This window comes from Rattus rattus, chromosome 9, assembly GCF_011064425.1.
Source record: "Rattus rattus isolate New Zealand chromosome 9, Rrattus_CSIRO_v1, whole genome shotgun sequence".
Taxonomy (NCBI): domain Eukaryota; kingdom Metazoa; phylum Chordata; class Mammalia; order Rodentia; family Muridae; genus Rattus; species Rattus rattus.
Window position 1 is genome coordinate 87,576,200 of NC_046162.1, and position 27,787 is coordinate 87,603,986.

The 27,787-nt window shown below is 49.0% G+C and overlaps 1 protein-coding gene across 3 annotated transcripts; it reads right to left on the reverse strand.

Annotated features, from left to right (window-relative positions):
* Positions 1 to 587: 587 nt before the first annotated feature.
* Unc45b (unc-45 myosin chaperone B) lies at positions 588 to 27,365 on the reverse strand. 3 transcript variants are annotated; one of them, XM_032911740.1, is made up of 19 exons: positions 27,198 to 27,365; positions 26,664 to 26,700; positions 25,777 to 25,952; positions 24,369 to 24,458; positions 22,315 to 22,482; positions 21,616 to 21,784; positions 19,993 to 20,163; positions 17,017 to 17,188; positions 14,542 to 14,842; positions 11,992 to 12,086; positions 11,692 to 11,833; positions 11,241 to 11,381; positions 10,143 to 10,270; positions 9,289 to 9,355; positions 7,510 to 7,623; positions 7,055 to 7,170; positions 6,170 to 6,287; positions 3,558 to 3,713; positions 588 to 1,262 (listed from the first exon to the last, which is right to left on the reverse strand). In XM_032911740.1, the coding sequence occupies exons 1-19, from the start codon at positions 27,363 to 27,365 to the stop codon at positions 1,002 to 1,004; spliced, it is 2,790 nt and encodes a 929-aa protein (XP_032767631.1). In that variant the 3' UTR covers positions 588 to 1,001. The 3 variants fall into 3 exon arrangements, with proteins under 3 accessions (XP_032767631.1, XP_032767630.1, XP_032767632.1); XM_032911739.1 differs by having other exon boundaries at positions 11,683 to 11,833; XM_032911741.1 differs by lacking the exons at positions 11,692 to 11,833; positions 11,992 to 12,086.
* Between the last annotated feature and the right edge of the window lie 422 nt (positions 27,366 to 27,787).

The following is a 27,787-nucleotide window of genomic DNA, read 5'->3' on the forward strand; positions in this document are numbered from 1 at the left end:
CTGCTACTCTGTGGCTAAGCATAATGCACAGATATACGTTCTTTTTTATTTGTCCAAAGTACAGATTTCTTACTAACACTAATCAATCTGTCTGTGGGGTTCTGCTAGGCTATGGGTCCTTCCTCTCCTCTTCTGTAATGAAGCATAACAGCTATGTAAGTCCAGAGCTGCTAGCGTCTGCTTATTCCAGCACATGCAGAGAGCTCACCATGAAATGAGGTCGACTCGAAGGAATGCAGAGGTCAGTCGTGGAACTAAGAGGAAGAAAAACACACAGACACAGAATAATACTGGTAATGACATTGAACTGAGCTGGGTCTAGGGATGTCAGGCCTTTCCCTGGGTGACGAGCATATATTCACTAATCTTTATTTATGTTTTGCTTGGGGGACTTTGAGTTGCTCTTATTGATAGTCACCGTATCCGTCTTGTATGAAAGACTTTCTGAAATGGGCCGTGTCCCAGTGTGAGTGTAAATTGTGTTACCGTTGAAATTGGGTGACAGGGGTGTGCGTGGGGCTTGGATGGGGCACATGCGGTTTCAATGTGTAGGAGAGAAGTCATGAAAGCCAACTGAGATCAGCATCCAAGTTGAATGACAGCACTGATCTTTATGGTCACACACCTGTTAGTTCCTTTCTTGCCACTATACAGTTGTTGTTTTTTTATAATACAAAACAAACAAACAAACAAATCTGTCTACAGCCCATTATCTGGCCTGCAGAATAGAGACAGACGGCCTTGTCTGCCCTGCTTTCTGATCACAGAGAGGACTTACCCTAGAAATTTCTGGCATGTGACAAACTTAGGGAGGCAGGAACACTCGAACCTTCCCAGGACCAAGAGGAAGAGTCACAAATCAGGAGACACCTAAGCTTTTCCTTTGTAATGAGACATCCTTGGCACGGCTGTGGTCCTCAGTGGAACTGACACTTTGGGAGGACCCAGCTCACTACTCTTCCCAGTTCAGGATCAACCCCAGCATCCCCATGGACCACTCTCTAGGACACCGGCTTGATGAAGCCGTAGTCCATGCACTTGATAAGACACTCCCGGGCTGTCTGGACCACAGCTGCTCTCGTCTCATCTGGTTCCTGCTTCCCCACCACCGTCAGGATCTCCAGCAGCTCCGTCTCCACCAGCTTCCTAGCCAGCTCAGCATCGGCCGAGAGCAGGTTGTAGGCAATGACCAGGCCCCGGTGCTGCACTGACAACTGGTCGTGCAGGCAAAGTCGCTGTAGGATCTCCAGCCACTGGGTTGTCTGCAGAATGGAAGCGGGTAAGGAAAGATTTGAGGGATCGGTGAGGAGGCAGAGAAAAGACTTGATAACAAGAAAAACAAAAGGTATCGGTCATGCTCGCAGCTCACTAACTCGATTATGACCACATAATAATAATAATAATAATAATAATAGGCTAAACTAAAATAGACTAACAACCCACCCATTTACTCATGGATATTCATTCATTCATTCTGCCTGTGTTTGTGTATATGATGTGCATGAATGTAGGCATGTTCACATGTATGCAAGTATACACACATGCAGGTGCACATGCACATGTTTGTTGTGCATGTGTTTGGGGGCCTGAAATTGATGTCCAGTGTCTTGTTCGAGCACACTCCACTTTTATTTGGAGAGGTAGCATCTCTCAGCTGACCCCAGAGGTCACCGATCAGCTATATTAGCTAGTCAGTTTGTCCCTGCAATGCTGGAATTACATGTATCCATCATGCCTGCCTGGCTTTCACATGGTTGGTAGGGATCCAAACTCTGGTCCTCGTGCATTCCCAACAAACACTTTATCCATTGAGCTGTCTCCCCAGCTCACATCCATTTATTATTTTGAAGCATCTTAAGAAACAGAAAGTCTCATCTCAGCAGAATGGAGACGCAGATCACTAAGGAAAGAGAGTCCTCATATGGGGAGCACAGATAATGCTCGCTTCTACCAAGTCAGGTGCCCCGTGAGACAAAAGCTCCAGGCATGCACTTCAGCCTTCAACTGGACTAAACGCAAGAATCCCAGGTGAGTTCTCTCCTCAATCCTTCTCCATCCACCATCCATGATCGTGAGAAAAGTTGACTGTTGGGTATGGATGTTCGGCCACTCACATCACCCCATGAGACAGTGAGGAAGCTGATAGCACAGCCAGGAGCTGAGTCCTGCCATTGGACAGACATACATGAGGTAGCCTAGTAGAGGAAACGTCTTCTCCCTCAGGCCCCATTCAGCCTTGCAGTCTGCATGGCCTCACCTAACTCATGTGCCTCAAGAGCCTCATCTGTCACTGATCTTCTACTGGGGATATTTCCAAATGTCTCCCCAATGGAAAAAATGGGGAGATAATAATGCCCTAGGGTGATTAGAAATATCAAATGATATATGATGTGTCTGTGTCACACATACATCTCCTCAGGACAGCATCCCACTTATGAGAAGTAACCAAAGCATCCTGATGGAGCACGTGTCCACTGGAGCTCTTGTGAACAGATACTCCATGAGAAGCAACTCTAGAACAGGGGTTAAACGCATTCTATTGAGGAGCTAGCCATAGCAAAAAAACTGAAGTCCAAGTCTACAGGATGAATAGTACCCAGCAGCAGAGACCTCCCATGGCGGGACAAAAAAAAAAGCCTACATGGAACTCAGGGATCACACACACACACACACACACACACACACACACACACACACACACACACACACACAGAGAGAGAGAGAGAGAGAGAGAGAGAGAGAGAGCCTTCAGCTGACCATGAAAGGAGTCAACCTCTACCTCTGACGTGAGCATATTTGAACCGAGCTGACCTGTCCACTCCAATGGAGATGAATACCCTTGAGCTAGGCTCTGTGTGGGGAGATGAAAAGAGTTTCATGCTTGAGACTGACAGCATTATTCCCATTGCAGCTGCTGAGGTGGCCACAGTCTCACCACATCAGTCAGTCAACCTGCCCATGGCAGAGAATCTACAGCCTCTTTGCCAATTCACCACCAGCTTCCTGCGGTGACCCAACCCTCTTCAGGCTTCAGTGAGGAACTCGAGAGTCCCTCAGAAGTCATGTGCATTAAGTTGTTACCCTTTTTCGGTAGGAGTTATGCACACCCACAAAGGCATCAGACGGACACACTGTTGTGAGAGGAGTTTAGCTAATGTAGCCAGGAAGTCCAAACAGTCGTGGTAATGGCCAATAGGCACAGCCTTCTCTCTTTAGGTGTTGGGAACCAACTCCCAGCTGGGAAAGTTTGTTCTGCTGCCCAGCCTCTCTAGATAAGCCAGGACAGCGGGGCCTGGGAGTTGCAAGCCTTTTTTTTTTTTTTAAGATTTATTCATTTATTATATATAAGTACACTGTAGCTGTCCTCAGACACACCAGAAGAGGGCATCGGATCTCTTTACAGATGGTTGTGAGCCACCATGTGGTTGCTGGGAATTGAACTCAGAACCTCTGGAAGAGTAGTCGGGTGCTCTTAACCGCTGAGCCATCTCTCCAGCCCGAGTTGCAAGCTTTTATATACCTTACCCAGCTCCCTCCTGCCCCTGGCCAGCTCTTACCACCTCCGTCATCTTGAGGCACAGTTTCTTATGCGCTGCCGTCAACATGGCCAGAGCTCCGGCTGCTGCATTCTGCAGTTTGTGGTCATCCTCCCCACAGAGCAGTACCACCAGCTTAAGACGGTCATTCCCATCAGCCAGGAACCTCTCCTGAACCTGTTCCAGGCAGGTGTGTGACTCAGTGAAAGGGGCCCCACACCTGCACCTCCCAAGGAGGGGCAGAGGCAGCAGCTGAAATTCCCTGGCCCAGTATCTCTGAGAGATTTGCTTTGAGTCATTCATGCATAAAGCTCTTCCCTGATTGCCTATCTGAAGAGGGTACAACTCCTCACGGCCAAAAGACTAAGGGGGGGGGGGGGAAAGGGCACTTCCCAACTCCCCTGTATTGCATGGTCTGCCCCTTCTGTTTGCACCTCTACACGAGGAAAAATGCCACTTCTCTATGGAAAATACAGACTGCGTCTATGACAGTCCTGGGTCTTTGTGATCCGCTGTGCAATAGGTTTGCTGTCCCTGGAAGCATGGAGGTTTGCACAGGAGCAGGGGCAACTGGGGAGCCTGCTTGGTACTGGGTCCACCAGGTGAGACTACAGTGTCCCAAACACCTGAAAGCAGAAGCACCGTGACTAGTCACCGTGTCGACAAGCCACCAACCCAATGGTGCTCTGATGGGACCCTGACCTGTCACAGAGAGGTATTAGGACCATATAGCAGCTTACTGCCATCCCTCAACGCAAGACAGTAAAGTCTAGTCAGTCATGTTTAAGGATATTCTATTGGGGCAAACATCCAAACGTGGATCTCTGAAGGAGGATAATAGTCACGGATCCCCAGGTAAGGTCCCTCATCTGCATCTTCCGGGATCTGGAGCAGTGGCCATCAGAGGGGAGGGTATGGAAGAAGAGGTCAGTATGGTCCTCTCTTGCGGGAACCAGCTGTCACTGGAAGTAGCTGTCCCACCACGGATGCAGCCTTCCCTTCTCTTACACCTGTGCCCGTGGTCTAGTTACCATGGATGGACTGAAAGCAGAGGTAAGTTCTGTCACTAGCAGGTCACCTGGGATAAGAGGCACAGATTCTCCTTCTATGCTCACTCCCACTCGTTACCAAACAGAGACCACTCCAGGGTAGCAGATGCCCCCAAAAGCACGGGTTCCTGGTCACTGTGTAGACAAGCCACCAACCCAATGGTGCTCTAATGGGACCGGAAATGAACTTCTGCTCCTTTAACACCACTGTGTAATTGATGCTATTGTTACAGCAGCAGGCACTCCCCAGGGAAGGCTGCCTCCTCTTTCACCCTCTTTGTACCTGACACCATCGCTGATTCCTTGGACTCAGCCATTTTATCCCAGGTCCTAGTTCAGCCTTAGGCCAGCCCCCTGGTAGGTAACTCAGTCCCTGAAGACTTTCTCTAGCAGGCTTTTATAAGTTGGCTTTTCCTCTATGTGGTGGTTAGATAAGAATGGACCATAGGCTCATGTGTTTGAACACTTAGCCCCAGCTGGTGGAACTGTTTGGGAAGGATTAGAAGGTGTGGTTTTGTGGAAGAGATGTGTCCCTGAGGGAGGCTTTGAGGTTTCAAAAGACTCCTGTGATTCCCAGTGCTCTCCCTTTGCCTCGTGGTTGTGGATCGAGGTGTGGGTTCTCAGCGGTTCCCTTGGCCTGCCATCATGGCCTTTCACCCTTCAAAATTGTTCGCTAGTGACCTGCTAGTGACAAATTTGTTCAAAACAAATCGAACACTTTCTTTATAAGTTGCCTTGGTCCTGGTGTTTTATCACAGCAAGAGTAAAGTACCAGGAGAGTGTCTAAGATTTGAAATAGGTATAGAGATGAATAATCTCAGGCCTCACACTGTCCAGAAGTACCACAGACCTATAACTGTCACATCCCTGATACGCCCTGTGAGCACACTGATGCTTGGTCACCATGAGAAGAAGATATCCACTAGAGATTCATAATTCGTCTTGTTTCTTGACTCTGAAGCCTTATGGTATGCCCCTAATTCATTTTTGCTTTATATCCTGTGACTATTTAGTGATCAGTACAGCTATGATGATGCATTGCAGGTTCCATGGTGCATTGCAGGTCCCATAATGCATTGCACGTTCTGTGGACCTGGTGACATTCACAGTGAGGTTTTCTAAAGCGATTCAGAACCATACCTTAGCATCTCTTCGCTGTCCTGTGGATCTTTAATGACCACAAATGGTCAAGACTTTTGACTTCCAAGAGCCCTGATCTCCCAGCTTGCTGTGCTATGACATTATTTAGGCTTAATTAACTTAGGGAAATGGCACCTTCCACCTCACTCAGACCACAGCTCAGCTTGGGATAGTATGCCATGAAAATGTTTCCTTGGGGCTCCTACATGGAAATGGGGCAATACTCATTGATTGATCTGGGGACTCCTGGGTTCTCTCACCCAAATGCTGTCTTAGTATCACTTCAGGACACCAGCCTCATCCCAAGCCCAATATTCATATCTTGGTCACCCCATCCCTCTGACCCCCAGCTTTATCCCAAGCCTGATGGTAACACCTTAGTCACCCTGTCCCTTAGTCACCCTGTCCCTTAGTCACTCTGTCCCACTGGATATCCAGCCTCACCTCCTTATTGAGCACCATGTTACACATGCATTCGGTGGCAGCCTGCCGTAGCTGGTCATGATTCTCAAACATGTAGTTCTCAATGTCTGGCAAGGCTTTCTCTTTGAAGATCTTCTGCCTGGAATGGAGGGGAAGGATGAGGAAGAAGAGGCCTTGAGTCCCCAACAGTGAACATGTGAGGTTGGTCATGCAGGGTCCTTCCCCCATCTCCATAAGGTCCCTTCCACATCCTCAGCCTGTACAAGGCACTGAGCCCACTTCCAGAAGAGGCACCAATAGATATAGATTAAATGACATGACAACTGTCCCAGGCACAGTGACAGGCTCTGGGATGAACGTGCCACCCCACTGGAGAGCCTCATTATTGAACAAGGAAATTCTCTCCCTTTTTACTGCTGTAGATGAAATGGAGAGCTACCCTGTGACCATGAGAGAGAAGAAAAATCCACCTGAAAGTTAAGGCAACAGAAAGGAGGGGAGAGGAGGGGACTGGTGGACCGGTAATGAGGATAACTTTATAATCCCTGCATCAAACCGCACCTGACTTAATTTGCATGAGTCAATACACTTCCTTCATGCAGAGAGCCAGTTAGACCAGGTTGTCTGCCACTTAAAACCACAACACAGTACAGTCCATCATCCCTCTGCTTCCAAGAAGGAACGCCCTCTAATCCTTCCATCCACTTGCCTATTTCTTCGTACTTTAGGAAGCAGGATGCCTCTGGGGCATTGGCTTTGTATAATCCCCGTGTGTTTTTATGGGGTACCAGCTCGAACTCCGCCTATCCTTGATCCATCTTTAATATTGTCATCCAAGCAGAAGCACCAGTACATGGTACATACAGAGTTTCCATCAAACGCTCTCTGTCCACCTGCCCCGCATACCTGAGTTTGTCACTGCGCCCAGACAGGTTAGTGAGTCCTAGGAGAGCCTCATAGTTCTGAAGCCCATCCCGCTGTGTGTCCAGGAGACTCACAAGGGGCCGCACCACCTCATATACCTGCGGGGAAGGCATGGGTCAGGCAAGACACAGGTATGTTCCTGTCTCCTGCATCTGAAGCTCTACATTTCCAAAGCCCTTTCTTTCTCACACTCTGTCTGGTTTAATCTGTGATCCTGAGAGGTTGGGTTGCTTCCTTTCACTGTGTAGGTGAGAAAGCTGCGTTTCTGGGGGGACAATCATGCTCACTAGAGGTAGAGCCAGGCCTGGTGTCCAGGTGTCTGAATCATTATCCTCCCTGTGACAGCACCACAGCCCATTTTTAGCAGAGGAGATTAGGGACAGGACCCTAAGAGCAATGATCTTCATCACCCTCTCCCTTTCTTCTGGAATACCTACCCGCTCCCCAGGGAAGGCGATGTCAGGATTGGAGACGGCAGCGATCTTGGCTAGTCCATGGGCTGCCTTCACCTTGCCCACATCTGTGCCCTCCAAAGCCAGGGGGATCAGGGCCTGCAAGGAGAGTGCAGTTACCAGCCAGCAACAGACATCCAGAGCCTCTCACTCCTCTGGTTCAGCTACCCTCCATCTGTCCGTCTGTCTGCCTGTCTGCCTGACTGTCTGTCTGTCTCATCAGAGATCCACAGCGTAATCAACCCCAGAGAACTGTTCCTTTCTAGACAAAGCCCCCAAAGATTCCTGTGTGCAAGGCTGGGTCTCCAGCTGTCAGGGTGATGGGGAAGGGACTGGACTCCGAAGGCTCTGAGCTAACCCTCAGATTAATCCACTGATTAGCTCACAGCTGAAGGGACAGTTGGGATGAAAGGCCTGGTCGGAGGAAGCAATCACTGGGGTGTGCCTTTAAAGGGTGTGTCTTGTTTCTCTTCTCCTTCCCCGTCTCCTTTTGTCTTTCCCTTCCCCTTTCCCTCTCTTTCCCCCTTCTCATTCCTGACTCATGAAGTGAGCAACTCTGCTTGGCTTCCACACTCGGCCACGAGCTTCTGCCTCATCCCTGATCCACGGTGGATCTGCACCATCTAATTCATTGACCCGAACTTCTTCTGTCTTGATCGTGAACCAGAACCCCTGAGACCATGAACCCAAACCAATCTTTCTTCCTCTAAAGTTGCCCTCTCAGATATTCATCACAGAGACAGAGTCTAAACTAACCCAAATATGTATAAAACAATTAAATACTTATCAAAGATTCATCGCCCTGGCTCCCAGAGACAACCATGGTCCCTACCCTCACTCCTCACTCCATTTCTAAAAAGATAAATAACCGATAGATTGACTTTTGCTAGGTGTGGTGGCACAAGCCTAAAATCTCAGCACCCACAGGGATGAGCGGGAAGATTACAATTTCAAGTCTAGCCTGCACTGCATGCATGACAAGAACTTGGCTAGCCAGGGCTACAGGTGAGAGCTTGTCTCAAATAACAACAACAACACAACAACAACAACAACAACAATAACGATAAATGGTAACTATTTTTTTTAACATTTTGCTCAAGCCAAATCTAATCCTATTTATGTATTTGATGAGCAGCTACTGCAGATCGAATGTATCTAATCTACTTCCCACGACTATCTGGAAAGTTAAACTGTGATTTCTCCTCTCCATTTTGCAGAGGAAGAAATTATAGTTCAGAGGGAATAAAGTGCCCAGGTTTGCACAGCTAAAAAGAAGAAGAGCAAACTCCCACTGCAAGAGAAGTTCTGGTCTGTGTGGAGAAGCCCATGGTCTGCCTTCCAGCCAGGGCACCAGGGAGTGTGAATGGGGTTCCGAAGTAGATACCAGGGCATTATCAGATCAAGAAGGAACAAGTTCTCGGGCCAATGAATTAGATGGTGCAGATAACTAAGTAAGTGTATTTCATAAAGTTGGGGTGGTTTGAAACACATGATTTTGGAGTGAGAGAAGAGGAACTCACCTATTTGCATGTGTATGTAGTATATGCAGACACATGCACACATACATAGACACGCATGTGTGTGCGTGTGTGTGTGCATGTATGTGTTTGTGTGCATGTGTGTATGTGTGTGTGCATGTGCATGTATGTGTGTGTGTGTGTGTGTGTGTGTGTGTGTGTGTGTGTGTGTGTGGTGTGGTGTGTTTGGGCTCCTTCCCAGTAGATCACCTTCTACGACAGCAAGGACCTCATCTTGCCTAATTACCTTGCCACCACCTTGAGCTACAATGGTGCCCCGGTCCTTTGGGTTGTCACAGAGAGCCAGGAACACCCTGCAGAGCCCATGACAAGAGAGAATAAATAGTCACAGTTCCTGTATCACTTCCAGGAATCACACACAAGCCAGTCAGAGCCAGAAAAACCCAGCACAGCAGCAGAAGCCTAGAAAGGCAGACTGCCTGCCCTAGTCTGGAATGAGTCACCTTTAAAAGGTGCTGTTGTGGCCCTAAGTGGGGACAGGGAATAAAACCAAGCAAGGCTTCAAATATCCATCTCATCCCTATTTACGGAGCCAATAGCTCTCTGCTACCACAATCCAGGAACAACTCTCCCTGTCTACCCTATCTCTGGGTAGACAGGCTCTATCCTGTTCCTGGCCCTGGTCCCACCTAATATCACCATCACTTATATGACCAGACATACCACAAAAAAAAAACAAAAAAAAAAAAACTATACTCTTCATCCCTCCATACTTGATGCCTTTTTCCTTCCCTTCTCTTCCTTCACGACTCTGTTGAGCTATCACCTCTACTGGGAGGCCTTCCTGGAGGCTCACCCGCTTACCTTCTAGTCTGGGTGGTTGGGACCTACTGCCTCGATGCCAACCACTGCACTTCCCTGCCATGGCATTTACACTGTGCTGTAACCTGCTTGTCTCCCCTCTAGGTTACCATTGAGAAAACGGTAACTGAAAGAGACAGTGGTAAGTAACCTCCTGGTGCAAGTTTTCAGCTGTGGTGACCTGTCTGGTCATTCTCTCTTCTCCATGTTCTCCCTCCCCTGGCTTAGCCTCCACCCAGGCTTCTGCCTCCCAATCTCCCCAGCCCACCCTGCTTGCACCTGGCCAGCAGCTCCTTGGTCTGGTCTGTGAGGATAGCACTGTCTGCCTTCACCATGCAGGCCAGTGCCGATATGACGCCTGCCTTCAGGAGACGTTTCACCCGCAAGTCTACGAAGTCCTTCTTGTCCTGCAGTGGACAAATGGATGGACACGGGGAAGGGACCCGTTGTCAGCCCCGGGTTGAGTCATCATGGCAGGTCCTCAGTGTAGGGAGTGGACAGGGCTGGGGGCATGGTGCGTAATCTCTGAAAATGTGCTTAAGCCTCATACACAGCTGTGGGGCATGTATGCATGCTACCTCCATGCCAGGATGAAAAACAACCCAGAGTGTAAGAGTGGTGGAGGCCTGGGGTTGATGCTCAGTGGTAGAGCACCCATCTAGCATGCCCATGACATCCCATCCCCAACATCACAAAGACACGAAAACCATTAAGAGAATGAGCTGGTGACAAGAGCATGTCCCCAATGTCTAGCACAAAGTGACACTCAGATTTTGATTGTTACTATAGAGAGGTGAAAGAAAGAAAAAGGGACTTTCTGTGAGTAACATAAGAAGCGGCCAGCAGTCCTGTGGAGATGTCGTCTCTGCATGGCTAAGTCTCTGTGGTCCACCATCCATTTTGTAGCACAGGTATGATTTTTCTCATTTCCTAAAGTCCAAAGGATCTAACTAGCTGGGAGTACTTTTGCATACTCATTTATATGCAAATGATATGCAATATATCCTTCTGTAGGGGTAATCACCCTACATACCCTTGTGTTAGGGGTTTTGTGACATTTGAGCATAGGAACCTGTGTTCCTCCTCTTTTCCTACTCGGCACTCATATCAGGAAGTCCAGATACCCCAGAAAAATTTAAATTCTATGACAAGAGGCATGAAATGAATCACAAGTATCCATGAAAATGGCAACAAATGTTGCAAAATGTTCATCTGGCTCTGTTTAGTCAGATTACATAAACGGTCAGCCATTCCCCCCACCTCAGTCAGAAATTAAAAGACAGAAATCATGAGCGCCACCTAGTGGGGAAAATCTACTATTGTCATCGTCGAACCTCACAGCCCATCTCATCATCGCCTGAGCTGCCCTGTATCCACCTTGGGGTGCTCCTCGGGCACATGCTGCTTGGAGAACTTGGCCAGCTGCACCAGCTCAGGGACGACCTCCTTGACATCATAGCTGTTGGTGCAGTTTACCAGAGTGTTGGCCACTGAGTACAGGATGGTCTTGTCACTGGTCTGGAAGCCACAGGTTAGGAAAAAGCAGAACGGAGTCACCAGAGTGGTAGATCAGTGAAAGTCTCCAAGCTGATCTTAGTGAACCCCATCCCACTTCCAGAAGAGCCCAGACCCTGTCTGTGCTCCCTCAGGATCTCTCTGCCTAAAGGTCCCAGACAGACATGTCCTATCATTTTGACAGGACAGAGCTGTGAGTCCCACAACCTGACAAAATGAGGGCTATCTAATGAAAGATCCAACTTCACCAGGGAGGGCCTGAGCACCAGGGCCAGCATCCTTTCCTGAGCTTAGAAATCTGGACCGTTCTTGCCTTGGCCAACTCGAACATAGCCTGCAGAGCGGGGATGTCCTGGACAAAGTCATCCTTCACATCAGCATCCAGGGTGAGGTAGGCCAGGCCCTCCACTGCCCAGCGCCGTGTCCGAGTGTCTATGGCGGTATTGCACAGCCACCTGGAAGTAGAGAGTGAGGAAACCACTGGAGAAGGAGCCAGAGCTCTGACCAACAGTGACTCAAGTTCGGGGTCTTTTCCAGCCTGACAGCACTGAAGCACACCCCAGAAATCCCTCACTGAGGCCCAGGAGGATGCAGAGACGCATAAAACTCTTACTTTCGACACTGCTTGGCTAGCTTCTCTGTCGAGCCTTCAGCAAACTGTCTGAGGCCATAGTCGGAGCCCCCAGCTGAGCCAAGTTTACAAAGCCCCTGTGGAGAAGGGAAACAAGGGTCAGCAACACTGAGACCTGAGTTTCAGCAACACTGTCCCCTTTTCTCTGCCTGGTCACACTTCTGTGCCATGCCACCTCTTCTGAGATGCCCTTCCTGATTCCCTGGTGTGGGAAGATGCTCACAAAGCCTCAGGTCCTCACCGTCTTGACTTCTATGTTTTGAAAATTTTGCACATAAGAATCATACTAAACACCTGCAGCCATTGTGAGAGACCTCAAGACAGTGTGAGAAAGCAAAGAAGTCACATCACGTGGGCAACAAATTCAGTCACACAAAGTCTAACCCGGGGGAAAAATGGACCCTTGTCATGAAAAGAGCAATGTCTTCTGGGAAAGAAAAGCTATCATGCCCATGGCAAAAAGTTTCTAAAACATTGACATGAGGGTCAGGCGTAGTGGTGCGTGTCTTTAATCACAGCACACGGGTGGCAGAGGCAGGTGGATCACTGGGAGTTCCAGGCCAACCGAGGCTACACAGTGAGGCCCTGTCTCAAAAACAAAACAGACAAGCAAAAAACTTGACTGGCATGAGGAGCTACAGAGATGGATCATGGAGGGAAGCGCTTGCTGTGTAAGTATGAGGATCTCAGCTCAGATCCCAGAACTGCGTGAAGCTGGGCATAGCATGCATGGGCCTGTGATGCTAAGCGTTCCTTCAGTGAGGCCAGCCAGGCTGGTTATGCTATGGCAAACAACTATAGGCCCTGTGTTAAACAAGGTAAAGAAGTAACAGCCAACAGCCAGGGTGTCCAGACATGTAGCATGACATGTATACACACGTGCCAACACACACACACACACACACACACACACACACACACACACAGGTTTTTATATTATATGAGGCAGGCAGAGTGGTACAGGTCTATAATCCCAGCTCACAGGAGATAGAAACAGAAGCAGACTGGACTACATAGTATGTTTGAGGCCAACCTCGAATCTAGAATAAGACTCAAAAAACAATGTCTGGAGCTATGGCCTTTAATTCCAGCATTCAAGAAGCTGAGGCAGGAGGATTGCAAGTTCAAGGTCAGCTTGCAATATATTAACACAATAAGCTACAACCTATCTTTAAAAACAGAACTGCAGGGTTGGGGATTTAGCTCAGTGGTAGAGCACTTGCCTAGCAAGCACAAGGCCCTGGGTTCAGTCCTCAGCTCCGAGAAAACAAAAAACAAAAAACAAAAAAAACAGAACTGCAACAACAAAAGCTATCAGTGTGGGCTAGAGAGACCGCTCTGTAGTTAAGAGCACTGGCTGCCCTTTCAGCCAGTTCCTGAGTTCAATTCCCAGCAACCACATGGAGACTCACAACCATCTGTTGTGAGATCTGATGCCTTTTTCTGATTTGTCTGAAGACAGCTACAGCATGCTCATATACATAAAATAATTCTTTAAAAAAAACTATCAATGTGAATTCAAGTCCAGGTCAATGGATCAAATCTTCTCCGCAATGTTTCTGTGAGGTAAAGGAAGGAGAGTATAAGCAACTCAGTAAGGTGAAAATGGTAAAAAGGAGCTGGCTAAAGAAACACACTTGTTGGTGTCTGCTCTGAAAGTCCTTCCTGGACACGGTCCATGTTTGTCTCCTCACAGTACAGAGGGTAATTTCCTAGGGCTAAACTCAAGGTCATCCTCCTGACTCTGCTCTTACAGCCTTGCCTATCACTTTGACTGCAGGGCACATGGATGGCCCCTGTGGGGTAAGGGAGTTCCTAGTACATGCGCCCTCTCCTGGCTGGTTTTCTGTCTACTTGACACAAACTAGAGTCATCAGAGAGGAAGGAGCCGCAATAGAGAAAAACATCTCCAAAGATCCAACTGTAAGCGTTTTCTTAATTAGTGATCAATGGGAGGAGGTCCAGCCGTTGGTGGTGGTGCTGTCCCTGGGCTGGTGCCGTCCTAGTATGGACTGCCTTCAATGATGTGGGAGTGTAAGCCGAATTAACCCTTTCCTTCCTAACTTGATTTCTAGTCATGCTGTTTCATTCCAGCAATAATAACACAAAGACACTCCCCTATGATGAGCTGAATATGCTTGGGCCATGGGAAATGGCACTATTAGGAGGTGTGGCCTTGTTGGAGGAAGTGTGCCGCTGCACAGGCGGACTTTGAGGTCTCCTATGCTCAGGCTCCACCCAGTACAGAAGGAAGCCTCCTCCTAGCTGCCTGTGGATCAAGACATAGAACTCTTAGCTCCTCTAGCACGCTGCCATGCTAATGGCATGATAATGGACTGACTCTCTGAAACCGTAAGCCAGCCCCAATTAAATATTGGGTCTAAAACGTTGGGTTAAATAAAGGTATAAGAATCGCCTTGGTCATGGAGTCTCTTCACAGCAATGGAAACCCTAAGACACGCCCCCCTCAAGGATGAAGGTCATGTTTTGTTCATCCTGGTATCCCTGGTACTGGGCACCCAGTTTCCTCACCACCAGCGTGCGGATCTTGATCTTCTCGTTCTTTGTGGTCTTGTAGATCTGCTTGAGAAGTGTCACGCCGTTGGTGATGATGAAAGTGGCCCGGCTGAGCTTAGTGGAGGCGTGAATGAGGGCCTCCACAGCCACCAGCTGGTCTGCCTCACGCTCTGAGCCACACAGAGCCACCATCATCTCCATCACACCTTTCATGCCCAGCAGCTGATTGCCCAGGTCAAAGGGCCCCTGCAAGATGCCCGACACTGTCTGGATGGCGTTTACGTTCTTGTCCATGTCCTGGGGATCAAACTTGCTCCTAAAACAGAGGACAAAGGAGGCCAAGAGAATCAACCCAGGGAGGTGGGGCGTATGGGGTGGAGGAAGACTTAAATTTGCCTTCCCTCAGGAGCTGTGTGGCCTTGGGTGAGTCACTGAACCTTTCTGAGTCTCTGCTTTTTGGTCTGTAAGTAAAGAGGATAATGCTATTATTTCTTAAGGACACATGACATCATGGCTGGTCACAGGGTATAACCCCCTGGCAGCACACTGACCTTGGGGACTGACTGGCAGGAAGTTGAATTATTGAGCAGAGAAGGAAGCAGCACAGAGTAATGCATTGACCTGCAATGCAGTCACCCCAAAGTTTCTCCCTTGATGAGTTTTGAGCTGAGGCACCCCAAAATGTCATTTCAAATTGGGGTGAGCGACAAGTCATGAGTTGCTGGTTACACTGGGAAGGATGGGAGAGCCCCCTCATCTCAGGCAAAGACCAATAAGAGACCTCAGCTGATGGCTATCAGCCAACAACAGTTCCAGCCTTCCCAACTTGGGGGGACAGTACATAACCACAGCTGCAGACAGGCCCAGTGAGGCACCTGAGACGCTGCCCTCTGTCAGGTGAGGGTGCAGAATTCAATTTGGGATCTCATGAGATGAGACCGTGAGGGAAACACCCAAAAGTGGAGGTGGAATAACCTAAGGACATAAATGGGGACCAGGGTGCACACACAGAGCCCAGCGTTAAAAACAGTGGATGCGTCCTACAGACACCAGTGCAAGCAGAATAGCCTCCTGACAACTGCCTTATCCCAGTAGTCCCCGCTGATCAACCAGCTGCCTTCTGCTGAGCTCAGAGACATCGACCAATCAGGACACTCTATAAGCATGCCTTCCTCACGTACATGGAGAGCCTACATGGGAACTTTGGACAGCTCTTCCTGTATCTGCCAGCCTGTTTTGTTTAGGGAGCCACTGCCTGACCAAGGCTTCCTCAGAGCCTCGCCTCCCACTTAGCTGGAGCTTGCATCCCAATGAAAAACTTTCGCCTGTAGCTCTCTAGGCCCAGACTTCTTTCTAAGGCTTACGGAACTAAGACTCAAGGATAAAGAGACTCCTGAAGTTCGTAGGATGGGCTGAAGCTCTGGTAGGCGGCTTCAGCCATGAAGAGCTTTAAGAGCCAAAGCCAGGGTGAGCAGGAGAACGGGACTGGGTGGGAGCAGGCGCACCTGAGAACTCAGGGAAGTTCTTTGCTTGGCAGTGGAAAATCATAAATACACGGGTGACGGGAATGTATGAATTGGCTGGACATAGTGGTTCACACGTTTTATCCCAGCACTCGGGAGGCAGTTGATCTCTGTGAGTTCGAGGCCAGCCTGGTCTACATAGAGAATTTTATGCCAGTAGGAGCTACATAGTGAGACCTTTTCTAAGAGAGAAGAGAGAGAAGAGAGAGAGAGAGAGAGAGAGGAAGGAAGGAAGGGGGGAGGGAGGAAGAAAGAAAGAGGGAGGGAGGAAGGGAGAGAGAGGGAGGGAGGAAGGGAGGGGAGAGAGAGAGGAGGAGGAAGGAGGGGGAGGAGAGAGAGAGAGAGAGAGAGAGAGAGAGAGAGAGAGAGAGAAATTGGTCCTACAAAATCTAAAACATCTCTTCCCTGGCCCTTTACAAAACCAGTGTGCCACCCTAGGAGGAGAGAGAAGACACAGAGAAAAGATGATGTCTTTCCCACCTAGGACCCATCCAGAGTGCAGCTTCCTTAGCCATACTCTAGGTTCTGAGGCATGGGTAGTGTTCCAGAAATCTGGACAATGTACTGGAATCACTGGGATTAATAGTCAGAGAGCTGCATCAAAGGAACAGTAAGGGACAGGTAAGCAGAAGGAAAGACTCATCAGTAGCTGATGGAGAGGTCCACATGGGAGGATCTACAGACCTCCACCAGCAGCCATGACCAGTGCACCATCATGGGAGTGCAGCCTCCTAGAAATATCTTCTAACCAGTCAAACCATCAAACCATCAAGCCATCCGGTGGCTGCAGCCTAGACCAGCGTGACTGTGACTTACTGGGAGACTCCAAACTAGAATCACCTAGCTACACAGCTCCCAGATACCTAATCCTCCTGAGGGGTAATAAATTGCTATTATTCTGTACGTTACAGAAGCCGGGGGTGATGGCTACACAGTCATAGGTGGCTGGTGCCTCCCGGGAACTTACGTGATGTACTCCTCACAGATCTTGCGGAAGTGGTCGCGCTCTGGGTCACAGCGCAGGTCATCGTAAAGCTTGTTGATGAGGATAGAGGCCAGCATGCGGGTGTTGTCAGTCAGTGGCAAGCAGGAAGGAAGGTCTGGAACCTGCCCCACCACCTTCAGGATCTTCCTCAGACCTATGGGGTGATGGCAGCAAGAGTGAGATTCCCAAGGGTCTCCATCCCCCTCAAACATGTCTCATCGCTGGTCCCCATCAATTGTGACTGCAGACAGTACATGGCCTCTTTAGAGTTCAGGGGACTGGAGAGGGGACAAGAAGTTTTGGGCTTTGAGCTGACTCTGAACCTGTGGAGCAAGCCACCTATTTCATGGCCAATATTTCTTCCATACTTAAACACAACAGTAGTTGATCTCAGTTCATGCGTTGGGTCTGAACTTTCTTATATATGACTTCATACTATCTTTCCCCCAGGTCTCAGTATTATTATAATTTACAAAGGCGAAAAAACACAACCTGTTTTATAGACTGGAGGACTCAGTCAGATGATGTACAGAAACAGCCTGCCACCCATCCGGAGGCATAATCTTTCTTCAAATGTCTATCGTTTCCATAGTAGTTATTAATCATATCTCTTCTCCTTACCTTATGGAAGAACCTTCAGTGGCTTCTTCCACCAGACTAAATTCAAGACTCTCATGTTTGTTGAGCAAGTAGATTAACAAATAAATGAGCCCCTTATCTGTCCTACCTTCAGCCTGGTGTGGGAAGTGGACACGTAAAGGTGGCAGGAAGGTTCTGTGGGTACTGAACGCTAACAGTGCAGCGTTAACTAACCAGCTTCAACAGGGCTACAAGTTGGGGATTCGGACAGAGCTCAGGGACTGCTTCCTTAGCATACAAAGGCCCTGGTTTGACCCCTTGTTTCCCTAAAAGGTGAGTGGACGGACAGACACAGAATCAGACGGAAGACCAGGCCTCTTGTTCCCTTTCCAGATTGTACTGAGCATTTCCTTTAGTGCCAAGAGCTTGTTCCCTCTCCAGGCCTAACAATCACCTACTGCTTAGCAATCAGTTCTGTCTTTAGGGTGTGGAGAAGCCAAGGACGCTGATCATAATTGTAACCAGCCAAGTGACATACAGAGAGGACACCTTCCCTGTGAGGTCTGTTGTCAAGCCCACTGAGTTAACTCTCATGCTATAAAGCCTCTGGGACATCTAATGTCAGAGGTAGCTTGGAGGTGGAGAGATCTTGAGTGACACCTGACAGAGGAAGGAAGAAGGGCCGAGGCAACTGTGGGAGGAGCAGAGCTCTGGGTGCTGGGAGGGGGTGAAAGTGATGGACAGCCACGTTACACTGCGTGTATTTTACCACTTCCTCTCTATTCCCTCTTGGCACACCCGTCACCATCTGACCTACAATTCAACTCTGATACTTCCTGTGTTTGTCACAGACCCCTCAGACTGAGGGCTCAGTCCCACAAGACGGCCTCCACTGCAGACAGTCCCAGCTTTCTCCCATCCTCTGCCCAGCAGGCCTACAAACAGGCCTCTGGGATGCCCTTGTCAGGCCAATAATGTGTGAGAATGGCTCACGGATCTCAGAAGAGCAGTTTACTTACTACACTATCAGCTCATAGGAGGAAGGCAGGAAGGGCTGGATGGGGGAGGGATGAAGGATGAGGTATGAAGGATGAGGTATACAGAAAGGGCATGGAGCTCCAGAGTCTTCAGGTGCTGCCTCCTGAGAGCCCGTTCGTGTCCATCACGCCCGAAGCTCTGAGCCTCCTCAGTTAGGGGTGGGTTTGTATTTTCCTTTGTTGAATAGAGGCTTCATGATGTGGACGTGATTAATCATGTCACTCTCTGTTAGTGATTACTTCAGTCTCAGGCTCCCCTGAGGTCACAGGTGGGGGTGGGAGATGCGGATGAGCAGAGCAGGAAGTTCCCAACCTCTAATCACAAGGCTAGCTCCCCTGAAACCTCCCTAGATTCCTTCCAAGCTTCCCATAGGCGCCTCAGCCGCTAGTCTCATCAGCTTACAAAAGATGCTGAGTGAAAATCTCGACAGTTGTAGGAGTTATGTGTCAGAGACCAAACACAGAGTTGTTATGTCACAAACTCACATGCACTCGGTAGGGTAGACCTTGACTAGCCAACCCAGACACGAAAGCCTGGCTTGCAAAGATTTCCCACAATGCACCTGCTCTAACACACCCCAAATTCACCTCTGACTTCCCTTCCATCCTGCCCATGGATCCCTCCCACTTCTCCTAGAACACTCAGGACCTCCCTCTTGTAAGCCAGGCGCTTACTTCACCTTGATCCCCTTCCAGCACCTTCTCTGGCCCTGTCTGAGTTACACACATGCCTCATGCTGTGCTGGCCTTCTAGGGCTTCTAAGTGCACCTGGTTTTCACCTGAGAGCTATTCCATTTAGTGCCTTCCAACCAAGGAAGAGAATAAGAAATGTCCCACACACACGCCCCACCTACTCCATCTTATGAACCACATATTTGATCCTACTGCAGAGAAGAAAGGGCCAGTGCTGTTTGGCTTTCAGAATACACACAGGGACCAGACCTGGGGTGGGGGGGCAGGACAGCAGTCCTTCGGCACCTGGGGCAAGTGTTAAAGTCTAAGGACTTATGTGTGCACTGTGTTAGATGGGTGTGTAGGGGACTGCATGGTTGGTAGACCTGTTTGTTACAAGCACTTAGTCTTGTCTTTTAGGTCGATCTATCCAATAAAACATTGCTAACCCCTTCCTGGGTATGTTCTTGTCCTTAACTCAGAGCCTTGACCTACCAGCTTCAAGAGACCCTGGGGGAATCCTACCACACAAATGCCTGCCACCGCCTTCAGCTGGGACTGAAGACACTCTACAGGCGACATCCCCCCGTTCTGTCTACACAGAGATGAGTATCTGAGCCTACCCCAGTGGCATGACTGAACCTCAAACCCCTCCATCCCCCATCTCACCATTATCTACAACATAGATGGTGCGTGAGTTGTCGTGAATGGACAGGTCCTTCCTGGGGACATTCTTATTGAGCAGGTTCAGTGCCTGATCTCTGCCCTGCCCAGACACCTTCTTACTGACCAGCATGTCCAGCAGGTGGCTGGTGATCTGCTTCAGGTCCTTCTTGGTATCTGAGGAACAGAAAAGAAGAGCGAATAGAGACGAAAGAAAATTTCACATGGAGTGGCTCAAGAATGGGAGAAACATCTAAAAGGATTCTGGAAGGCCTGAAGCCCCTGTTTTCTGATTGTTAACAGTTCCAATTTGAAACAGCCTCCTGCACAAGTGCTTATCAGTTAATGGTGCTATTTGGAGGGGTTCCAGAAACTCTGGGAGGTGGGATCCGACTGAAGGAAGGAAGTCACTCAGGGGATCCTTGAGAGATGTTTCTTGCTCCAGGCGGCGCCTCCCATCTCTCTCTCTCCTTCCTTCCTTCCTTCCTTCCTTCCTTCCTTCCTTCCTTCCTTCCTCATTCTTTCCCTCCGCCTCTTCCTCCTCCTCCTCTTCCTCCTCCTCCTCCTCTTCCTCTTCCTCTTCCTTCTCCCCCTCCCCTTCCTAGTCACCATGAGGTAAGAAGCCTCCTTCTTCCACAACATTATATCCGATACTCAGCCCTAGTGCATGTCATCAAGCACCTACTGGATAAGCCCTCTGAGCATTCAAGTAAAATAGACCCTTCCTTTAGCTATTGTCTGGTTTCAGGGTCCTGATCATACGAAAGTAACAGGAGCCTGTGAATTTCCCAAGACAGCGTTGTCTATCTCACACATCTTCCCCACAAAAGCAAGGAAATCCCCAAGGATCCCTCGCATCCACAAGGGTCACTCTGGCCACTGAGCATTGTTTTATCCAACATCCCTTTTATCTTCAAATGGCTCCTGTTCTTGGAAAACCCCTTATTGCCTGGCAATGACTGACGGGCAGAGATCTAAGAACATTTTGTATGGTTTTAATAAACTTTGTTTTGTTTTGTTTTTCGAGACAGGGTTTCTCTGTGTAGTCCTGGCCATCCTGGAATTGCACTGTAAACCAGGCTGGCCTTGAACTCAAAGATCCTTCTGCCTCAGCCTCCCAAGTGCTGGGGTTAATGGCCTGTGGCACCACTACCCAGCTCAGATTTCCAAGTTTTAATTGATACTTATGTAAATATATTTACATGTCTAAAAAGAGACTGGAGGGGGGGGAATCCAGTGGATTGTCTGAATGAGTACAGAGTTTTGTTTGGGAGAATATTTTTCTTCCTTACAGATTTCTCTATCTCCCCAAGTCTCCCCAGTGAGCTCCTATTATACTGTGATGAAATATGAATAACCCAAATTTACCATTTTAACTATTTTTAAGTACAAAATTAAGTGGCATTGAACACAGTCACCCTGATAGGAGCCATCGCCACCATAGCACCTTCCAGGCTGGAAAACGGACAACCCTGGACACAGCAGCTTATGTTGTTTCCACCTTAATCCCCCCAGCACGCACACTAAAGTTCAAACCAGCACCCCCGGGCACACGGGAATGCCAATGTGAGGTGGTGACTGGCTCTGTCTTGGAGTCCGCACGAACCAGAACAGAAGACTATCTCCTACCTAAAACCAAGGCCTCCTCCTTCCCACGATGCTCTCTCTTGTCTTCCCCAGAGAGGGAGTCAATGATGGCTTGGAGCAGGCTGCACACAGCCAGGGACATCTCTTCATTCTCCAGGGCCATGAGGCTGCATATTCTGTCTATTCGTACTGCGTGCAGGATCGCTGTGGCCTAGACCCCAGCAGGGACAGAGTCAGCAACCCTGCCTCTCATCAGTTTGGCATTCAGGTTAAGAGATGGGTGGTGACTATCCCACCCAAATCATGCTATAGGGAAGTGGGGCTGGGAAAGAAACCTCCTCCAGGAGACTCATAGCTCTGTCACCCCATGCTGGAGTCCTGGGGGCATTGAATCCATGCCTGTAGCAGGACCTCAGTAAGATGTAAGTGAAGAAGACACTGAACTCAAAGGCTGAATATGAAGAAATACACATTACAATGCTTTTGCATTCAGCTCTTCCTGTACTCAACTTTCAGCAACGCCTCTGCTTAGTCGAGCCCACTTCCAGCTTGCAGGGAAAGGGCTTGGAGCAGTCTTGGGCCATGACTCTCATGAGCTAGGCTAGAAGGCAAGAGACCCTTGAGGCTCTGTCTCAAGTTCTATTTATGCCAACCACAGCCCCGACCACATACCACCCTCACCCTCTGTTTCCTTGGACCAGCTGCCATCCGCACCACCTGTCCCAAGCCCATGGCCCTCACCCTAGCTCTGTGGCCACTGCACATGCCAGACAGGGTCCGCACAGCAGCGAGCACCAGCTCAGGCCGTTTAGTGTCCATAAGCTGTAGCAGCAGAGCTACTCCATTGCTCTGGAAGATCCTCTCAGCCCCTGCTTCTTCACGGCCCAGGACAATGAGGTTGTTGGCAGCCTGAGGGAGAAGCAAAGGAGGTTGTCAGGAAGCCAGACATGAACCCAGGGCAGGGGCTAGTACACAGACTGTTATTATAGAACGTTGGTATAATCTCCCATCCTGGTTGCCTGCAGAAAACCATCTCCTCTAGATTGCCTGTAGGACACATCCCCCTTCTGCTGCCTGTGGATCAAGGTGTAGAACTCTCAGCTCCTTCTCTGGCACCGTGTCTGCCTGGATGCTGCCATGGATGATAATAAACCGAACCTCTGAACCTGTAAGCCAGCCCCCAATTAAATGTTGTCCTTTATACGCGTTGCCTTGGTCTGGGGCTGGAGAGATGGCTCAGAGGTTAAGAGTTGCCTTGGTCACGGCGTCTCTTCACAGCAATGACAACCCTAACTAAGACAGTGGGTAAGTGGCTGAGACTTCAGGCAAATGTGACCTGATCATTGCTATAAGTTTAGGGCTTTGTGCTGTTCCAAACAAAGCTGCTTGATCCATGACAACTCATTAGGTCCTCGGAGAAGCTGCAAAGTACATTTTTGTATCATGTGAATTCGTTGACCACAAAGTGAAAACACTGCCCTTCCTTGGGCATCGTCAACCAAGTTCTAACATAAGTAAATGCAAAACATTTCGGCGTCTACTCGAAGACTGGAGAGAAACATGAGGTCATGAGCAAACGGTTTGGTTAAGATGACTGTTACCAGTGCATAGTTTAATGTTTTTTAATGTGTCAGCGTGACCTCTTTGCAGTGTTTCCGAGTGAAACAAAACATTATTTGAATGTGTCAGTGTTTCTTGGGATGAAAATTAGAGTGAGGCAAGTTAGATATTCCTGTAGGTACAAAACTTAAGGAAGCAACTGAAAGCCCAATATCCAGATGAGTAATGTTTAATGAGTACTTTTTAATCAAAATCAAGGCCCAAACTTCAATAAACAAAATATCTGACTTTAAACAAAGATGTCATCTGATCTTGCTGTTCAACTTACCACAATGGCTTCACCCCAGCCTTGACCCTTCTTATGGTTAATGACAGTTTCTTTCTTTCTTTTTCTCTTTAAGCTCTATTTTGTATAATTTATTTATTATGGGGGGATGAATAGGTTAAAGATACCCTGCAAAACTTGGTTCTCTTCTCTCATCATGAGAATCAAGCTCAGGCTGTCAGACTTGGCCAGAGGCACCTTTACCCTCTGGCCATCTCACTGGCCACCTCAGGTAGCCTAGACTGGCCTCAGAAGCCTCAGGTAGCAGAGGCTAGCCTTGAATGCCTGATCCTTTTACCTCTACATTCTACATGTTGGGGTTAAAGGCATATACCTGACTCAGACTTAATTTAAATGCCTTTTGCTCTCTGGGAGGATTGAAGTCTCTCAGACACTCTCTTCTCCCTTTATGGAACTAATGTAGAAAATTAAAAGGCCAAAGAACAGAAGCAAGTCGGGAGCCGAGCTCTCCGATGGGATCCTGAAAGGTGAATGTGCTCTGTGTCTGTGCTGCCTGTTTTGCTTGTACCTGTGGCTACAACACACTTAAAGTTTGTTCAGTGGAACCTGGGAACACATTTCTTATTTGTTTCACATTTTACTTTGGCTGGTCTAGACTGGCCCTGAAATCATGGTCAATCTGACTGAGGTCACAGATAGGTTTCGCTCTGCCTGGATGTTTTCACTCCAGTGTGTGTACTGTACGTACAAAATATGTAACCATGACCATATGTGACTGTTGTGGTGCTGTTTTGTTTGTTTGCTTGTTTGTGTTCTTAATGAGATTCTTTCGGAGCGGAACCAAGGTTTCTCCGTAGTCATGGTTACCGCCCTCTTCCCTCCCAGGCCAAGGAAGCCTTTAATGGGAGCCGCGTGAAGAGAGCGGCCTCTGCTGGCAAGAATCACTCACCTTCTCCCGCTTATCTGCCTCGCTGTTTTCGTTCAGAAGGATTTCAAACATCGTCTGTACCCTGGAGTCTGTAGAAAACTGCAAACGGAGCTGAGGAGAGGGAGCCCTAAGTGAAGCGGGCAGCTATTCTTCAAATATTCGATTCAGAAAATAGATCTACCCTGGACCTTTATTCATTGAACAAATGGGGGGTGGGGGGGGCGGGGTGAGATATCTCAGCTGGTAAAGGCTCTTGTAGAGCAAGCCCTGAGACCTAAATTGATTCATGAAACCCTCAAAGGTGGGAGAAGAAAACCAACCTCCACCTCCTCTGACCCCACACCCCTCATAATAACAATTAGTGATGATGATGTTAATAATAATAATAATAATTTTAACGTTAGCTGAATAACCAGATGAACACCAACAGGGTCAGTGCTCTCACGCCTTTAATCCCAGCACTCAGTGGGCAGAGGCAAGCAGATAACTGTGAGTTCAAGGCCAGCCTTGTCTACACAGGGAGCTCCAGGCCAGCCAGAGCTACATCAAGAGACCCTCATAAGCAAGAATTTCATAAGCAATCAACTATTAGATGTTTAATTGGAGATTAGAAATTTGTCTCCAGGCTAATAAACCAGAAGTGGATTTCAGGCATTGCACCAGACAAGTGGAAACCATTCTATTTGGAGCCTGGGCCACTGTGAATCCTTCATAAGGCGGTCTAAGCTTCCTCCATGCCTCCTACAGCCTCAGCTCCTGCTCATCCCTCCTGCTTGTCTGGGCTTATCTGTTTGGGCGAGCAGGTTCCTCCTTTACCCACCCTCTTTCTCCTCTCCCCTCTTTTCCATTCCCACTCCCCCCCTTCCCCCATACTGCCGTGTGACATGATCCAGCCACACAGGATGTCTTGGAGCAGAGGGCTGGATGAGCCACTGCTCTCCTGCTCTTTCTTACAGGGGTCAACCAGAAAGAAGTCAGTAGCTGAGCCAGGGGAGGATTCAGGGCTGCTCCTCTCTGCCTCGGCCTCTCTAAGCCTCATCTATCTACCCTGAAAAGATCTCATGTTCCCACAGACTCTGACCCTCTATCCCCCATTGGTCTTCCTGATTCCCAAGGATTCCTGGCTACCTTTGTCCCCCGAGAGTCATAATGGAGACTCACAGGTGATCCTAATTCCTTTTCAAAGCTCCCATCTGAAATGTAAAAGAACTCCAGCCATGAGTAGATTGTGCCCAGCACCACATCTCTCTCCATCAGGTAGGCTTACTCGCCTAGCTCTCCCCTGGAGACTGCCTATGTTCTGTGCTGTCTCTGGATTGTAGCTGAAGAAGCAGGGTTCATTCTGTCCTCCCATCTCAACCTCCCTAGCCCATCTCCCCATAAGAATGGGATGGAAGCGGCCGAAGTTCTCTGGAAGGGCCCAGTTTACCTGCTCTTGGATGCTGGTGTTGAGCCTCCGCAGTGTCTCCTGGAAGTTCTGATTCCTTGGCTCCAGAGTAGCACAGCGCTGCACATCCTTGAATGCCTGGTCCAACTTGCCAAGATGCTCGAGTGCCTGGCATCGCCGGTACAATGCTTTGATGTCAGCAGAGTTGATGTCAATGGCTACAGAGGAGGAGAGGGGGTTGGGCTACAAGACTGATCTCCCTTTCTATTTGAACTATCCGGTTCATACCATTTTTTTTTTTTGATAGGGAGAAAGACCCATAAAGTCTCAAGGTTGGCAGAAAGATTAAAGTGCTCTCGCCTTGCATCCCTTGCAGCAACACTTCCCAAATTCTATTTGATTCCCAATGCTTCCCTACCACAGGATTCCTATCGGAGTTCCCTCTTACTGATGCTTGTATATCCCCGGAAATAGGGTGCTCCCCTCCTTTCTGAGGCAGCCAGGCAACTCCATCAAAAAATCTTTTACAGCCGGATGGTTGTGGTAGAAGCTTTAATCCCAGCACTTGGGAGGCAGAGGCTGACTGACCTCTGTGAGTTCAAGGCTAGCATGGTCTACAGAGCTAGTTCCGGGACACACACACCCCAAAAAATAAAAAAACCTTCCCCAACTACTATCCAAACTCCTCCCTGTACTTTTTTGTCCTTTTACCCTAAGTCTAGCCCAGAAGCCCCCAAGGTGAAACTAAACCTTCCTTATCCCACCTGAGAGCAGCCTTCCCTGGCTACATATTGCCAGATGTTCTGTTCTTTCTCCAGCTGTTTCTTGACCTTCAGAACCCACAGACTATCATAGCGCCTAATAACAATGGAAACCAGATCCAAACTCCTTCATGGTCATGCTGGGTGAGGGTAAAGTGTGAGGCTCACCTCTGGAAGCATCTGAAGCTGCCTGGGCGTAGCTCTCCTGAGAAACAGGAATGAGAGACCCCATTAGTGAGGGCCCAGTGGAGACAACCAGCATTCCCTAAGTGAGGAGAGAAGTTAGTGCATCGGGGGGGGGGGGAGAATGCGGGTTATCAGAGGCTCAGGATGCCCCTGTGCCTGGTACAGAAAAGTACAGGCTTCAGTGTCAGGCCAACCCAGGTTTAAATGCCAGCTCCCCTGTCCCACTGGGAAACCTTGGATTTCTTGACTGCGCTGCAGGGATGAACACAATGGCTGACACAAGGCTGCTCTTCAAAGGAATGACCCAAGGCATGAAAAGCACCTGTGTTGGCCAACTCTGACTGGTGGATTCCTGCTTCTCTACAGCAGTGGCCCGGGTAACAAGAGACACATTTGCCAATTCAAGGGGTCTAGAAGGCATGGTGGGGATGATGGCGGCTCACTTCCACAGGCCGTCACAACCTCGACTCCAGCCTTAACTGCCCTCAGCCCACCCACGCTGTCCTGTCCCCAGACCATTTTCAGGCCGCAGGCTGCCCGATTCCGATAGAGTGTGGCCAGCAGGGCCTTGTCCTTGGTCAGCTTCAGGGCCTGGCTGTAGCTCTTGGTGGCCGCCTTGTAGTCCTGGCGCTGAAAATGCTGGTTCCCTTCCTCCTTCAGCTGTGTCGCCTCAGCCTCTGCCATCTGTGGGGACACCAACAGCCCTGTGTGGTCAGCCTTTTCCTGAATACCCAGGACAGGGCTCTTGGCCTGATAGCTAGAGCCCAGGTTACCCTCTCCATAGTGGAGGGTAGGAATTCTGCCTGGAAGGTAACTACTCCAGCACCCCTAAATCCACTGACACCCCCGCCCAAGGACATTGGTATTTGCTTGGAGCCTGACTCCCATTGAAAGGGGTGTCAGAGTCCCTCCGCTTCCCTCTCTGTTTCTTTCAACAAAAGCAGGCCTATAGGCCTGCAAATCCTCAGGCTTTCTCCTTGCCCCATCTCCCAGCCTACTCACAGTCTCCCAGAGATGCCTCCTCCTAGGTACTGCTCCTGAGCTCTGCAGTCTACCTCAGACAGCTTCTGTCTGCTCCTCCCAGCCCCCACCCTGCAGACTTTATC

Excerpts from the sequence above, each read along its gene's own strand:
- Unc45b (XM_032911739.1), bottom strand. The coding sequence starts at position 27,365 with ATGGCAGAGGCTGAGGCGACACAGCTGAAGGAGGAAGGGAACCAGCAT. Across the intron at positions 9,356-10,142 it reads ACCAAGGAGCTGCTGGCCAG|GGTGTTCCTGGCTCTCTGTG; the intron begins GTGCAAGCAGGG and ends TGGGCTCTGCAG. Across the intron at positions 6,288-7,054 it reads GGGCGCAGTGACAAACTCAG|GCAGAAGATCTTCAAAGAGA; the intron begins GTATGCGGGGCA and ends CCTCCATTCCAG.